Below are 16804 nucleotides of genomic sequence, written 5' to 3'. Positions count from 1 at the left end.
TGCCAGGGATCCTAGAAGGCACCAAAAAGTATTAGAGTTGGCATGATAATTGAAACCAATTTAGGATTCCCATTCTAGGCAGTGACTCTGTGTGGTCAAAACCAGTATCCTTTGCCCCTCCAAACATCTTGTATCACTTGGCACAGCACCTCACAGACTATAGGCACCTAGGCCATACTTGTTGAATGGATATGTTTTTGCATTTGGGCTCATATGGGACGAGAGTGATGGCAAGAGCAATTCTCATACACTTTACAAATTACCATTTTAAAAGGGTTTTCTGGATGACTTTTTATGATGGTTTAAGGACAGCACTGACCTTCAACATCAACATTTATTTATTCAACAACTATTAACTGAACACTGATACATGCCCAGCCTGGGCCAAGTTTGGATTCAAGGGTGGAAAGAGCATGTCAAACAATGCAGATCCCAAGAAACTACAGAAAAGCACCATGAATAATTGAAACGAACTCCCTGAAATTCACAAGAATGAATATGAATTCTTCCCAACATTGTCAATCTGACACACTGCACATTGAGATGCTCTTAAACGGCAAGTCCTTCCGGTCTCCCTGCCATGCATGGTGCCGCCTCCCCCGGCGATGGTACTGACAGGGCCACAAATAGCTCCCAATCCCTAAACACAGGAGTGGGTTTAGAGTCCAAGGTCAACCTGCTCTTTGAACACATTGCTGATCCCGAGTAATTCATCTCCATTAACATTAATTACAGAGCAAAGCCTGGGCCTGGGGCTGAGATCTCACGGAAGTGCGTCTTCATGTTCACGGGTGATCACCTAAGGAGAACGTTTGTTTGGGGGACATAGTGACTTTGGAACTTCAGGAGCAGCTTCTGTTCCTCCATGGCAGTAGGAAGCCCCCACCCACTGAGGACAGGAGGGGGCACGCACGTGAGGGCTGACCTACCTGTCTCACTTCATCACAGAACAGGACAAAGACGAGCGCGTAGAGGACGAGCTCTGGGGCGTGGGGCACAGAGTGGAAATCCATGAGCAGCACGTAGGCGAAGAGCAGGAGGAAGGCGATGTAGAAGACCACGTTCCAGGAGAAGACCACGAACGGGGAGGTGAAGAAGGCCACGTAGTACCACAGGAGCCTCCTGTGCTTGTCCAGGGGCTTCTTCCTGGACCGAGAGGAGAGAGCCCTGTCACCATCCCAGCCAGCATCGCTGTGTGGGCCTCATCTCCCCTGCTGAACGCAGATGAACACAGACCCACAGCCGGGCTGGGGCCAGGCAGCCAGAATTCAGCCTTGGCATTGCTTGGCTACCAGATCCAAATTCTGCCTCAGATATAAGGACATGACCCCACTTCTGCCTGTTTCAAACCCAGGGAAAACCCACAGAGATCCCAGACCTAATGTGTGCAGGCACTAGAGTGGACGTCATAAATTCCAGGCCTTACAATGCTTTCTTTACACAAGAGCACACACTGAGAGATGTGTGCACAGACACAGACACTTGTACAGACACAGATGCTTGTACACACACAGAAGAATGTACACACACATATGCATGTACACACAGATGCTCATACACCGACAGGTGCGTGTACATACATAGATGCTTATAAACACACAAGTACATCTACACACAGACACTTGTACACACATGCTTGTACACACACAAGTACATCTATACACAGAGAGATGTATGTACACACAGAGAAATGTTTGTACACACATAAGTACATCTATACACACAGATGTCTGTATATACACAGACACTTATACACCCACAGGTGCATATACACACACACAGATGCTTGTACACACACAAGTACATCTACAGCCTCAGATATATGTATACACACAGACGATTATACACCCACAGGTGCGTGTACACACACAGGTGCGTGTGCATGCACATGTATGTTTGTACACATGCAAGTATGTCTACACACATAGATGCATATACACACACAGATGCATGTGCACGCACACGTGCTCACACATTCACAGATGCATGTACACACGCACACACTATTGTGTACCTTGGTTTCATACCTAAATGATACAAAGCCACAGCCAACCAAGGGTATAATAAACAGACACAGGATAATCTTCCAGTTCTTGGTGTCTCGGGAAATCTCTCCATACCACTGCTTGGAAAGAAAATTCTAGAGGAAACAGACAAAGGAACAGGTCCTTATCAGTGCAATGACTTGCTGGATGGTGTGCAACCTTTCTTCCCAGCCCTCAAACCTCCCCTCACTCTCTGAATTGAGATCCTTATTCTTTTATATTGGTTACCTGGATTCTAAGGGGCTATGATTAAACCACTGAAACTTCTGCTTGATTTTCAGTTCTGTGGACTTTAAAATAGAGGCTGTATGAGTCCAAATTCACTAAACCTACGAACCTTAACCAAGTGTAATTTTTATTGTGCAAGTCTTCGTCAGTAAAACAGGATGATGTTGACCTGCACGCATGCTGTGAAGATAAAGCGTGATTGCACATACGAGGAGTGTGTAGGTGAATGTCAGTCTGTCCCCTTCCCTACCTTTCCTCCAGCTGGGATGGTGGGTGAAATATCTCCCCTCCCAAACCTGAGGCACAAGACACAAATTGCTGTGAGTGTAATTCAAGTCAGAAAGCACCTACAGTGGCTGAACCCACTTCACACTAAATTCCCTGCTCCCAATACTACGGATAACGGCTGTGACAGTAACTGCTACCATAAAGGGCCGGCTCCACTCACAGACTGTCTCACTGAATCCTCATAGCAAGCCTTTCTTTACCCCCTACTCTGCCCATTTTACAGATAAGGAAACTAAGGCTCAGAGAGCTTGTGTAACTGGCCCATCCCTACACCGAGCTAGAGGTAACCCTGGGTCCCGAGAGCCAGCTGATGAGAAAGGCCCATTTTTAGGCATGCCGTTTGGTGACGGCATGCTGCTCACCTGGACCCCGGGCTGGGCAATGAAATGCTGGTCGGTTGCCTCCACTGCCAGCTCCAAGCAGCTGCTTCCCCCCCAGGCTTCACAGGAATAGACCAGGAGTTGTTCCGCCAAGTCCTCATCGCTGCTGTAACACTCTGTGAACAGCTCTAAGCGACAGCATCCCCAGAGAGAGGGAAGAGGGAGGCAGGGCTGGCCAATGCATAGCACTTTCTCACCCTGTCCCCTCTGCCCCAGCCAAGCCCCGGCTTCCACAAAACCCCGGCTGTGACTCTCCTGGTTTATAAAAGGCAGAGATAAGGCCAACAGAAGAGAATTCTCCACAGGGCAAGGGGTCTTCTTTGGGTACCCCATGCCCATTACATGCCCAGGAGGGCATAGCACCTCCTGGTGGCAGATGTCAGAAATGCCCATTGAGCTGTAGTGAACACAGGGAGCCCCCACCTCCGCCCCCGCTTTGATGGGGCTCAGCCACAGCGGGGAGGATTCAGACCCTCAGCTATCTCGTTTACCTTTTGTGCTTTCTTGGTGAGGGTCTCTGCAGTTAAGGCACAGGGCCAAAAAAAAAAAAGCCAAAATGATGTAATAAAAAAACACTGACCAATTGCATTGAGGATGTCTCGTATTTTGACACGTAAGAGTTCATATTTTGTGCTCTTATGACAAAGAGATTGGTGTGTTGATCCTCAGAGGAGCTATTTTAAAAGTCAAATGTTAGGATTCATTGACTAGCTAAATCAATCTGAAATCAACATGGTATCTTCAAATTTTAAATATATTAGAAGAAAAAAATCAGACACCTTTTTTTTCCAGTGCAGAGAAGCTCAACTCATGAGGATTTCTTCATTAGATAAGACAACAGATAAGCACGGCTGCAGTTGGCAATGTGCCACACTGCAAACTTAAAACTCTCAAGTGGGGGGGAAAAAAATAGAACTGGCCTAACATTCTGCGTTGCTGGGAGGCAACTTGGTCCTGGATTTCTCACACCTCGCATGGCCCAGGCCTTCTGAGCAGGGGCACCGATAAGCTTTGTTCAAGGGCAGGTGAAGCAAATGGAGGACAGATGTTCCGGGAGCATCAGACTCAGCAAGGCCTCTGCCCACCTCTGTTCCTGGTGATGAGAAACCTCCCCCTGGAGGGCGCTGGGCAGCTCACCTGTCGTCTTATATTATAGAGGCCCTGAGTCTCCTGATTTTGGGGAGCTGTGGGACTGTCAACACCAGCTCTTATTCACATCACCCCGTGGGGAATCGAGGCACAAGGAACAACCCTGGATGCTGTTCTGAATGCTGCCTTTCCCATAGTAATAAGCTATCTGCGGCCCCTAACTAGGGCTCTGGGGTCTTCCCTAGGTATGGGTATGGGAGACTGGCAGGCTAACCCATCAGCTCACATGTCAGGTGAAACCTCAGACCTGTCACGGTTTCTGAATAGCAACACTCCAAGGCTCTCCTACGGTGCTGAGTTACTTAGACTTGACCTGGATATGGCTCTGGGAGGCTGTGGGGTGAGGAAGCCCCCATTTTTCCCCACCTTCAATCTTAGGAAAGTCAGTAAATGCCCCCTAGCGTGCCTATGCCACCCCCGGATCCCATTCCAGGAGGCTTACCCACTGCCCGGGTCTCGTACTCGTTTGCCAGCTCCTCCGACTCCCCTGCAGCGTTGATGTCATTCTTCACCTTAGCCAGAGTCTTCAGAAGTTTGCTGGCCCCCAGGGCGGCCAAAGTACAGCCCCTGGTCTTTCAGAGAAGTGAGCATGCTGCCGTTAATTCTAAATCCCTTGTGGTCAAGCCAACATCAAAGTCAGACAAGGAAAAAATTGTGGCAAAAGCAGGAAATGGGTTCCCAGCAAGATGTGCAATGTGCACCAAGAGTCCTGAACCTGAATATACTCACAGTCTTGAACACGGAATTAACAGGCAAAAAGACAGTATCAAGATCAATGTAGGACAAGCTGATAGTTCGATGGGGCAGTGGGAGGTCTGAAGACCCACCCCCATGCTATAAGAGCTCAGGTGGGAAAGTGGCCAAGGACACGAAGATCTGACAATGTAGTTAGTGAGACTGTGTGTGAATTAATATTCAGTACCTAATTGTAGGCTCTAAAAATGGAGAAGGTAACTGCTTTTCAACTGCTCATAAATCATTTAGAAAAATCATTATGTAGGGAATCACAGAGAAAAATATCAATCATTTCCCAGAGAAGATTTTGTACAGGCCATACCTTCCTGTCTATAATGTGATAAAGCTAGAAATTAATTTTTAAACTAAACTTAAAAACCTCATCCACTTGGAAAACAATCGCACATCCACACACACCTAAGAAGTAAGTGCTTTCTGGATTGCCCACAATGGCCAGCACTTTTCAGAGACCTCCCCTCCCAAACACACCTCTGTTCACATTAAAAACAAGCCACAACCATTTTCGTTACATCAAATATTTCATTTCATTAGTGATGCTTTAAGATTAGGCTCCCCAGGTGGAACAGTGGTAAAGAATCCATCCACCAGTCCAGGAGATCCAAGAGACAGAGCTTCAAAGCCTGGATCAGGAAGATCCCCTGGAGAAGGAAACGGCAACTTGCTCCAGTATACTTGCCTGGAAAATTTCAAGGATAGAGGAGCCTGGTGGGCTACACTCTCTGGGGCAGCAAATAGTCAGACAGGACTGAGCGTGGACACATATGCGCACACATGTGTGAGTTCTGAGAGGGTCAGAACAACCACAGCAAAGCGCACATTTGCCAAGGAATTGGGCGTTTACCTGCTCCCAAATGACTTTGGAGAGTTCCTTCTTGTTCTGAAGAATGGCCCAGATGAAGAGCGCTTGCAGGGGGTGCCGAGTAATAGGAGACACATCCTGGGAGGGTTAGAGCAGGGAGTCAGCACCTGCAGCTGGAACACCACTTTAGCAGACACACCAGTATGAGAATGAAAATGCGGTCAGGATGCCCTAGGATGCACCCCGTGTTTGGAGGGCTCTGTAACTCGGTGCCTGAATCCATTTTCAGAGAATAGGGATGAGCATTTCATCTCCCCAGTGCACCAGGTGGTATAATCTGACACGGAATCTTTGATCTATCACAAAAGGCAATGTACAAGTAGATGGAAAAGTATAAAGGCTGAAAAAAATGTGCTGACAGCAATTTAAAAACTGAATGACTCTGACAGCCAGAAGAGAAAGCAATTCCTTCTCACCATATAACTCTCCTTCTCACCTAGAAAAATGCTCAGTCTAAATTCCGACTTTCCGATAGTTAAAGTTCAATTATCACAATGTAAAACTATATTTATTTCTTTGGAGTGTTATTCAAAGTTCCTAATGTTTCAGCTAGAATCCCAGCTTCATTTAGCCGCCTAAGGGAATCTTTTTCAGATAGAAAAACAACTCTATGTATAGATTCCTTTTAATCTTTCCTTCAAGTTTTACCAAGATACAAAATGTTTCTGGCACAGTTATGGATACTGTGGAGAGTTTCACTATAAATAGAATCAAACAGCTTTTTAAACACTTCCAACTTCTTCAAACACCTAGCTCATTTAGATTTTTGCAACACACACATATATTAAAATTCGAGAACTATAAAAGATAATGACCTAGCTTGAGTTTTCCCAGAAGTAAAAGGATTTGAGACAAGCATTTTATTTGAGAAGTGATTCCGGGAAAACCACTCGGAGGCTGAGGAAACGAAATTAGAAAAGGACGGACCTACAGGTTATCATGGTAAATAACCAGAAACGAACCCCACCAGGTGGGGCTTCCCTGGTGGCTCAGCGGGAATCTGCCTGCCAATGCAGGAGATGTGGGTTCAGTCGCTGGGTCAGGAAGATCCCCTGGAGAAGGAAATGGCAACCCACTACAGTATTCTTGCCTGGAGAATCCCATGGACAGAGGAGACTGGTGGGCTGTAGTCCATGGGGCTGCAAAGAGTCAGACATGACTTAGCCACTGAACAACAACTGTCCCACTAGGCAACTCTAGGGGGCAGTGTAGGACACAGGCCTCAGAATTATCCCCTCTGAGCAGGAAGGTTGCTGGGGTATTTATACACCAACTTGACCCTCAGTGGGCTCTGAGCAGAGCAAGCCTTCAGCAAAGAGTTGCTGGTGCAGGAAACTGGCCCTGCCTGTCCTTTAAGTAGAAAATCTTGAAAGAATATAAGTAGTACATCCATAACATCCTCTCAAGTGGAAACCAGGATTATCCTTTTGGAAAGATTTGCTTCCCTTTTCATTCACAAAGGAAAACTTGGCAGTTCTCCAGTCCTTTGCATGGATAGCACAGAACTGTTTTAGGCAGATCACATCTAAAAGGCTAAGGCATGAACAGGTTGCCATTTCTTTGCCCCTGTTCTCTGTTAGATACCTTCAGAAAGTGATCACACCAACCTCTGCAATTAATAAACACTGCAATAACTACTTGTAAATATAGCACAAAGAATAAAGCAAGAAAATGCACCATTTATTATCTCAGTAGGATCTGCTAGCTTAAATAAATGAAGTAGGGCAAGAAAATTAACAAACCCAATATGTTGACTACATGATGGTGATTAGGTAGGAATCTAGGGAGTAGGAATCTAGAGAGGTAGAGAGATTTTTCTGAAGGAAGACTCAAGAGATCAGAGTATTCAGGCAGACAGCCATCCCAGTACATACATGGAGCTCTATGTCTATTTCATCTCTGCTATTCCTGTCTTCCTTCCGGAAGCCTCTTCGGAAGTTAGCAACCAGTTTCCAGACAAAGGTGAGGAGGGCATCATTATAGGAATTCTTGGCGATCTGCAGGTTTCGATACACCAGGGAGCTGAAGTGATTGGAGAAGAGCTCCGTGAGGACATCATTGGTGAGGAACTTCCGCAGGTTCAAGCCATTCTCCAGAAAGAGGCGGACAAACTTGGGTCTGTCCTTTATAAGAGCTGTAAACATGACTTCCTGAAGGTCAGCAGACTGAGGAGAAAGAGCACAGAGAGAGGGCGCACACACTAAATCCAATTAAAGAAGCAAGCCATTTTCTTTCTCAGCTTCCATCGCATTTTCAACCACAAAGTAACAGGATTATCAGATTCTCTTTCAGTTCTGCTTTGGAAATAAAATTTATCTTTTCAGTTGTAACACAATGTTGGATTTTAGCTCAAGCGTTGCGGCAGGAGAAGGAAGCAGCATGGTGGGATCTGAAATCAGCCAGACGTGGGTTTGGATGGGACTTGGCCTTGTGCTATGGTAAAGTGCAGACGATGGCACCATATAGGGGTGACATTGATCAAGAATTGATCCCAATGTCTCGTACAGAAGCACTGGCTCTGTTAGGGGGCAGGGAACCTGCCATCCAGCTCACACCACTTCTCTGAGGTCTACAGTAGACACCATTATGAGCCAACCACCAACCAACTCTTCTGTCTGTGCCGTGGGGTCACCCTACTGCCCTTCACACACCATGAGGCAAACGCCTGGCCATGTTCAAAAACCATGAGTTACTGGAACACCTGACAGTGATACCCAGTTATTATTTCCCTTTATCTCTACTGTCTGGGCTCCTGATAAGTCTTATCCCATAGAAGCCTATTGAAAATCTTAATAATGAATACATTCTTCAGGCACAAACCAGTGGTCCACAGATCACACCACTGGTTCCCAACGTCCTCCTTAGTACTGGGTCGCCCAAAAGTTCGCTCGTGTGTTTCAAAACCTGAATGAATATTTTGACCAACCCAATATTTTTTACAGTTTGATTCAGTTGCCAACATTAACAATTAGACTATGTATAAAATAGAAAACTGATAGGAATATACTGTATAACACAGGAAACTCAATGCACCATGGTGTCCTAAATGGGAAGGAAATCCGGAAGGGAGGGGACATGTGCACACGTACGGCTGATTCATTTTGCCATGCAGCAGAAACTAACAACACTCTAAAGCAACCATGTGTGTGTGTTAGTCGCTCAGTCGTGTCTGACTCTTTTCAACCCCATGCACTGTAGCCCACCAGGCTCCTCTGTCCATGGGATTCTCCAGGCAAGAATACTGGAGGGGGTTGCCATTCCATTCTCCAAAGGATCTTCCCGACCCAGGGATTGAACCCTGGTCTCCTGCATCACAGGCAGATTCTTTACCACTTGAGCTAAAGGGAAGTCCTACAAAACCACTATAAAGTCCTATAAAGCAACTATACTGCAATAAAAATTAATAAAAAATTAGATGGTTCATAAAAATCCACAATTCCAGCATTAAAATCCAGATGCCTCAGACAGTAAAGAATCCACCTGCAATGCAGGAGACCTGGATTCAATCCCTGGGTCAGGAAGATCCCCTGGAACAAGGAATGGCAACCCACTCCAGTATTCTTGCCTGGAGAATCCCATGGACAGAGGAGCCTGGCGGGCTACATACAGTCCATGGCGTCACAAAGAGTCAGACATGACGGAGCGAATAACACTCATGAGTAAACACCAGAAGATCTGACACCACAGAGAACCATCAGCTGGAGCCAGTGGGGGCAGTTCCAGGAGCCTGGGCGCTGCAGCGCCAAACCCACACACATCTCCTTGCCGCCCACCCAATCCACTCTCCTCACTGGACGTGACTGAGCCCCAGTTCAGGGGAATATCCCCGGCCAAGGGCAGCATTAGCGGTTTCTGTTTCTGTCTGATGTTGGTCTCAGCAGGATCACACGTTACCTGCAGAGGAACTGCCGGGAGCCGGAATATTGCATACTGAGTGCATATTGAGTGCAGCACTTTCCACAGCATCATCTTTCAGGATCTGGAATAGCTCAACTAGAATTCTATCACTGCCGGGAGCCAGTGTGAGGAACTCCGCCCATGGCAAAGGTCATGAGGAAGGAGGCTCAGCATACGCAAAGGCGGGATCGAGCCTCAGGAGTCCCCCTGGAAATTCTCGAGCATCTACCCCCAAAACCAGAGTCTGCCTACTTTCTGCTTTGTGCTCTCACCTACACCTCTGACTTTATGGGGGGCTGTCCCCCACTACCTCTCTCTGAAAAAAGAGTTAGCTTACAGCTCCAGTTAACAATTCCTGGGTGTGACAGTGTTTCAACCTACAAACTCCTTTGGAAATCCTAGCCTGCCTGAATAGGTTTTTCCAGCCACATGTGATTGTTCAGAGCCTCCCAACTGTGAGAGGCGGGAGATGTTCTAAACTGTCTAATACAGAGTCCTTTGAGCAGTTAAAAGATTGATTAGAAATTGTATTGGTGAAGGGTTTTTCACTTTTTGGGCCAATGTTTTCTGCTAAGTCTCTGCATCCCTTACCTGCTGTGTCCCTGGCAGTGTATTGATTAATATAATTGGTGTAAGTAGTAGCTTTAATGTTTGTAACCTTGGACCCTTGAGTTAATTCTTTTCTTGATTGAGCCCACCACACCTTTGCCCTATAGGAATGCAACTTTATCTAATGCTTTTGGAGGGTGGCTCCTGACTTGGAATAATCACCTTTAGAGAAAAATAAGTTTCTTAAAATGTTAACAGGCCTCCTGGCCAGAAGATGATGTAATTCACCTGAACTTTTGCATATGATAAGTTTGAAAGCCTGGCTTCAATTAGAACCAGGAACTGCTGTCCTTGCATGACTCCACCCCTTCCCCCATTATCCTCTATGCATGACTTAAGGTATAAAAACTACTTTGGAAAATAAAGTGCGAGCCTTGTTCACCGAAACTTGGTCTCCCCATGTCGCTCTCTCTCTCACTCTGGCTGAGTCTCCATCTGGAGCGCGGAAGCCACCATGCTTACTAATTATGCCTGGGCTTCTAAGATCCAACCGGGGAGGCCTCAGTGTCTCCTCTCCTTCGGGAGAACGGAAGGACGCCTGCGGCCTACATAAGTGGTGCAAACTTCTTGTCTTGAAGTTTTACTGGTCTCCCACGTAAACCAAGCTACTCAGCCTCTTTTCTCCACTGAATTTCCTCACTGAGCTATCCTCATTCTATTACTCTTTATATCTTTGGTAAAATATTTAAATAAATAGGTCGCCTATGCTGTCTCTCCTTTGAATACCCTGGATCAGCCAGGGCTGGACCCCGGCAGGGAACTGGCAAGGGGCCCTTCAGTGCCCACACTGTGGCTCCCAGTGGGACAGAGGCAGAAAGCAGTGGCTGACCTGACAGTCTGCACTGCTAACCAGCTTCCAGGTTAAGTCCATGCTACCCCCGGTCCAGGGATCACTCTTTGAGAACCCCTGGCACACAGGGAAAGAGAACAGCTTCAAAGTCAGACACACCTTTGTCTCCACACCTTGGTTTTACCATTACCTTACCTTATGTGCAACCTTGAATGAGACTGTGTCTCTGAACCTCATTTTTCTCATCTGTAAAGTAGGTGTTTGTGGGGATGAAATGAGGTAACACAGGTCAAGATGCCTTTAGAGATTCAAGTTCAGAACAGGCTCCCAAAATGCCATCACAATGCCACCCCTGCCCCGCCCCCGTGGTACCCATGGCTGCTACTGCTGCTGCTAAGTCACTTCAGTCGTGTCCGACTCTGTGCGACCCCAGAGACGGCAGCCCACCAGGCTCCCCCGTCCCTGGGATCCTCCAGGCAAGAACACTGGAGTGGGTTGCCATTTCCTTCTCCAATGCATGAAAGTGAAAAGTGAAAGTGAAGTCGCTCAGTCGTGTCCGACTCCCAGCAACCCTGTGGACTGCAGCCTACCAGGCTCCTCTGTCCATGGGATTTTCCAGGCAAGAGTACTGGAGTGGGTTGCCATTGCCTTCTCCAAAAACAGTATGAGCTGACCCCAACTCACCACTGTGCAAGGAAATGGAGGCATGGAAAGGTTAAGTAACTTGCAGAGGTTAAGTCATGCAGAGGAGCTGGCTCCAGAGTCCATTCTCTCAACCATTAGACCCTTCATGCTTAACTATCTTTATCTAAGCTAGTAAAATTAAATGATCAATTCAATATGTGCCCAACTTTATGTTTATTTGTACCATCTAACCTCACTTAAATAGGACAGTTCACACACATGGGTTCATTTACGAATCAATTAACTAAATCTACTTGCAATTCTACTTTCCCTCAACTAACTCAAGGCTTGCCATATGAGATAGGGCTCATTATACTGCAAAAACCAAACAAAGATAGTGTTTGCTAAAGAAATGAATAATTTAAATGTCCATAAACCATGACTTTATTTGTATTCTATTATTAAAATTGATCACGTTAGTATAAATGAATTCTTCATCTTTGATTATATGATAATGGGCCTAAAAGTTTTCTGAGTCTGACTGGGAAGGATACAAAGTTATGAAATACACATGCCTTATACTGTTATACACATATAAAATGAAATTCTCACTGCCCACCAATGACTGAAGAGCTGAAAACAAAGAAGCCCCTGCTATGTGGATCCACGTGTGACATTTTATAATTGTTCCTATGAAACAGAATTCCTGAAGTGGATCTCAGTTGAGTTGTATACAAGAGGATGCTGCTGGAAAGTGTAGCCTTACAGCTGTCATCAAATTCAAAGTGAGAGGGACTTCCCTAGCAGTCCAGTGGTTAAGATTCTGTGCTCCCAATGCAGGGGGCCCGAGTCTGATCCCTGGTCAGGGAACTAGATCCTGCAACTAAGAGTTCCCATGCTGAAATGAAAGATCCCGCATACTGCAACCAAGACTCAGTGCAGCTGAATAAATGTGAAAAAAATAATTCTAAATGAGAAAAGTCAGCTTACTGGGGAAAAAACACAGATTTCCTGGACATACAACTTCCATATTGGAGGCACAGGTTTGCCTGGGGGAGGCCCAATTTTCTATGATATTCATTGTATGTCTTCAATCAACTTGTTCTATTTGTCTCTTATGCATCTCACGTCTGACAGTTTTCTCATTAGAATTTGGCTAGGAAGGTAGAGTAGGGCACAAAATGAGTACCGCTGTCGAGCATATACTTCCCCCAAGAGGAAATCTTCACCTCTGCACCCAGATGGAGAATTGCCTCTCACGTCACAGCTGAAAAGCTGTAAACTTTAGATGATATTGGTGGCTTGATGCTACCTTACATTAGTGTATTTAGTTTTATTATCTCTTTACAACCAACCTACGAAGTCAATGTTATTATCCCATACTACAGATGAAGAAGTGCTGGAGAAGACTCTTGACAGTCCCTCAGATAGCAAGGAGATCAAACCAGCCAATCCTAAAGGAAATCAATCCTGAACTTTCATTGGAAGGACTGATGCTGAAGCTCCAATACTTTGGCCACCTGATGTGAAGAGTCAACTCACTGGAAAATACCCTGATGCTGGGAAAGATTGAAGGCAGAAGGAGGAGGAGGTGACAGAGGACGAGATAGTTGGACAGCATCACCGACTCAATGGACATGAGTTTGGGCAAACTCCGGGAGATGGTGATGGACAGGGAAGCTTGGCACGCTGCAGTCCATGAGGTCGAAATGAGTCAGACACAACTTAGCAACTGAACAACAGCAAGAACAGATGAAGAAAATGAGGCCTAGCAACACAGATGCACCAGACAGAGCGTCCATTTTAAGATTCAGTATCAAAGGCCTTCTTAGAAACGGACTAGACCTGCCTGCCACTGGAGTCACCAAAGAGGACTTCTTATTTACCTCCCATCGGCGGTCATTGGTGAAAATCTCATCATTGGCTATGTCCAGCTGGTTCCACTCCAGCAGAAGCTTCAGCTGCCCATTCCAGTTATCCTTATCTTGTTCATTGGTGCTAAAGGCTGTAAGAGGACAGGGAAAAAGTCAACTTACCAAACACCCAGAAACAAGAGCATCAGAACCATTCCATACAGCCAACTACCAGAGCCATTTGTCAAAGGAGATTCTGAACATGTTCTCTTAGAATCAAACACTTAGAGGGACTTTACTGGTGGTCCAGTGGTTCGGACTTTATCTTCCAGTGCAGGGGGTGTGGGTTCAATCCCCAGACAAGAAGCTAAGATTCCCACATGCTTTGCAGCCGAAAAACCAAAACATAACAAGCAGAAACAATATTATGATATATTCATTAAAGGTTTTTTAAAAATGGTCCAGATCAAAAAAAAAAACTTTAAAAAAAAAGGAATCAGACACTCAGAGCTGTCATTTCACTGACACTTTATTTTCACTGATTCTTATCCATATTCTCCATGTCCCAAAGTATATGATGAGGATCAATTTAGGTGATAATATCTTTCCATTCCATATCCTAACAGTGTAACTATGGCATATTGATATTTTCCTATAGATTCAGATTCCATAAATATTACATATCCAGGGCCACATCTGACTTATACTATATCTAAATCTATGAAATAAAGAGCTATATTATAACAATGTTCTACTTGTCTTTTCCAGAGCTATTATTTTCTGTATCTGTGTATCTCTACAGATGTAGCCCCATTTCAATAAATATCCTTACAACCACATTTCTGACAAGTACGACAAGAATGTTTCTAATAAATAGTTAATGCTAAAAATGCACTTCCGAGGTGCCTTGCGCTGCTCTGCATACCTTACAGATATTAATCAGGCAGTTCAACTCCGCACAGTCTTTGTCAGGTAATTCCACCTGGATGGGATTCTCAGGAAGCAAAGTTCACACATGAGAATTTAAAACTAAGGTTCATTCACAAGCTTCAGGAGATGTGTTAGCCCCTGAAACTGAATGCAGAATCATCTGTGTGTGAAGTGTGTGTGTACATGTGTACACAGATGTGGAATCCTAGGACAAAGGTCCACAGCTTTTATCACATTCTCCCAGGTGTCTGAGGCTCAGAAAAAGATTTTAAACCACTACTGGAGACAATTCTTTGGAAAGCACTGTGATCATATTTAACCAGTATTTCAATGACATAAAAATTCTTGTTCTATTAAATACATACATCCAAGGAGGTCAATAATAGTTATTCTAACTTTCAACCTATGATAATCAAAATTAAATGCAAGATTATATTTCCAGTAAGTCTGTTTAAAAAATAAATGCCAGCCATTAAAAGCCACAGAAAGTCACATTTCTAGAAGAGCTATTTTTACTCACCTTTGTACAACGCATAGGAGATCGCATTGCTCACAATTTCATCCCCTGCTTCTTCCATTTTAATAACTGTTAATAGGTGAGAACTTTCGACAATTTCTTTGAGCTGGCAAGATTTAAAGAGCAGAATTGTCAGCCAACTGATTTCAGGCCCGAGGAGTATAAACTTCTCTCTCTTCTGGTGAGGAATGTCTCGTTCCATTTTTTTTAAAGACGACCTATAGGAATGTTTCAGATTTCCTTCCCTCCTCTCAGTGCCCATACTCGCAGCATCTAATTTCTAAATTGAAACAGTGAGTCCTTGACCACAATGAGCATAAAGCACTGCTTCTATAAGGACAGGTATATCAAAAGAACCTATCAGAAAGCTGCAAGATAAAATGACTAGGGCTGAGTGTGAGTGTGTGTATGTGACACATGGTAGATACTCAATCATTGATTGAGTGAATAAATCAGGAAAAGACAACAGAAAAACCACAGAAATTGTCCAAGTGTGGTCCTAAGGGCTTAGACTATAGAAAGGAAAATTCAATGTGAATAAAAGCCAAGACAACGTGGTGATTAAATAAAGAGATGAGGGATTCTCTATATTTTCCTTTGTGATTTTCTGTAATGTTTAATTTTAAGACATTTTGTAAGATTCACGAGCTGGGGGAGGGACTTCCCTGGCAGTCCAGTAGTGGGAAGCAGGTTTGATCCCTGGTCAATAAAAGACAAAAAAAAAAGAGCCTGGGGAGAGGCAGAGCCCCTCCTGATTCTAAGGTTTCAGGCCAGCTTGGAGGGAGCTTGCAAATGAAGAGCTCCCTCTAGAGGAGGAAGCGAGTCTGGCTGTGGTTACACGGAGTTCAAGGCGGTGGTGGGTTTTCCCGGCAACATTTGGACATGAAGATCTGGAACTACAGTCTTGGCTGGGCAGAGAGGGAAGCCTCAGGTCAGGTTGGCTATATATGCATTCTTGCATGTATTCAGAAAAGATGAAAACCCTGATTTGAAAAGATACACGCATTCCAATGTTGAGAGTAGCACTACTTACAATAGCCAGGTCATAAGCAACCATAGCAGATAAATGGACAAAAAAGATGTGGTAAATATGCACACACACACACACACAATGGAATATCAATCATAAAAAAAGAATGAAATAATGCCATTTGCAGCAACATGGATGGTGCTAAGCAAAGTAAGACAGAGGAAGACAAATTATATATCACTTATATGTGGAATCTAAAAATAATACAAATAAGCTTATTTAGAAAACAGAAACAGACTCACAGACATAGAAAACAAACTCATGGTTACCAAAGGGGGAAGGGGAGGGGACGGATAAATTAATAGTATGGGACTGACAGATACATGCTACTAAATATAAAACAACAAGGACTGTCCAAATGATAAGGGTTTACTGTATAGCACAGGGAACTATATGTAATGTCTTGGTTTTTTTTAATTTTTTTTAATTTATTTGGCTGTTCTTGGTCTTAGTGGTGGCATGTGGGATCTAGTTCCCTGACCAGGGATTGAACCCAGGCCCCCTGCATTGGGAGTACAGAGTCTTAGCCACTGGACCACCAGGGAATTCCCTGTAATGTCTTTTAATGGAAAAGAATCTGAAAATAATATATACATATTCTTTACATAAAAATATGTGTGTACATATATTCTTATTCTTATATATAGACACACACATATATATGTACAGAAAAACATCTGTCTCTGTTCATCAACTATGCTAAAGCTTTTGACCATGTAAATCATGACAAACTATGGAAAGCTGAGAGATGGGAATACCAGACCATCCTACCTGTCTCCTGAGAAACCCATATGTGGGTCAAGAAGCAACCGTTAGAACCCTGTATGGAACAACTGACTGGTTCAAGAT

At 44.6% G+C, this 16804-nt stretch overlaps 1 protein-coding gene and 1 non-coding gene across 5 annotated transcripts in view; both read right to left on the bottom strand.

Annotated features, from left to right (window-relative positions):
- TRPM8 (transient receptor potential cation channel subfamily M member 8) overlaps positions 1 to 16804 on the bottom strand; it is a 92037-nt gene that overhangs the window by 49093 nt on the left and 26140 nt on the right. For 3 of the 4 annotated variants that reach the window (XM_005204960.5, NM_001206066.2, XM_024989669.2), the window contains 8 exons: positions 14929 to 15031; positions 13512 to 13630; positions 7580 to 7870; positions 5688 to 5783; positions 4533 to 4662; positions 2924 to 3069; positions 2028 to 2140; positions 930 to 1146 (listed from right to left, as the gene is read on the bottom strand). In XM_005204960.5, the coding sequence (XP_005205017.1) occupies positions 930 to 1146; positions 2028 to 2140; positions 2924 to 3069; positions 4533 to 4662; positions 5688 to 5783; positions 7580 to 7870; positions 13512 to 13630; positions 14929 to 15031 (1215 nt within the window). Of the gene's footprint in view, positions 1 to 929; positions 1147 to 2027; positions 2141 to 2923; positions 3070 to 4532; positions 4663 to 5687; positions 5784 to 7579; positions 7871 to 11196; positions 11552 to 13511; positions 13631 to 14928; positions 15032 to 16804 lie in introns of those variants that run through there. The other variant, XM_059884838.1, reaches the window with a different exon arrangement.
- Positions 16428 to 16500, bottom strand: TRNAG-CCC (transfer RNA glycine (anticodon CCC)). The gene has a single exon. It is a non-coding gene; the product is annotated as a tRNA-Gly (tRNA).

This window comes from Bos taurus, chromosome 3, assembly GCF_002263795.3.
Source record: "Bos taurus isolate L1 Dominette 01449 registration number 42190680 breed Hereford chromosome 3, ARS-UCD2.0, whole genome shotgun sequence".
NCBI lineage: Eukaryota > Metazoa > Chordata > Mammalia > Artiodactyla > Bovidae > Bos > Bos taurus.
Note: the sequence above shows the minus strand (reverse complement) of the source record. Positions and strands in the feature narration are given on the sequence as shown.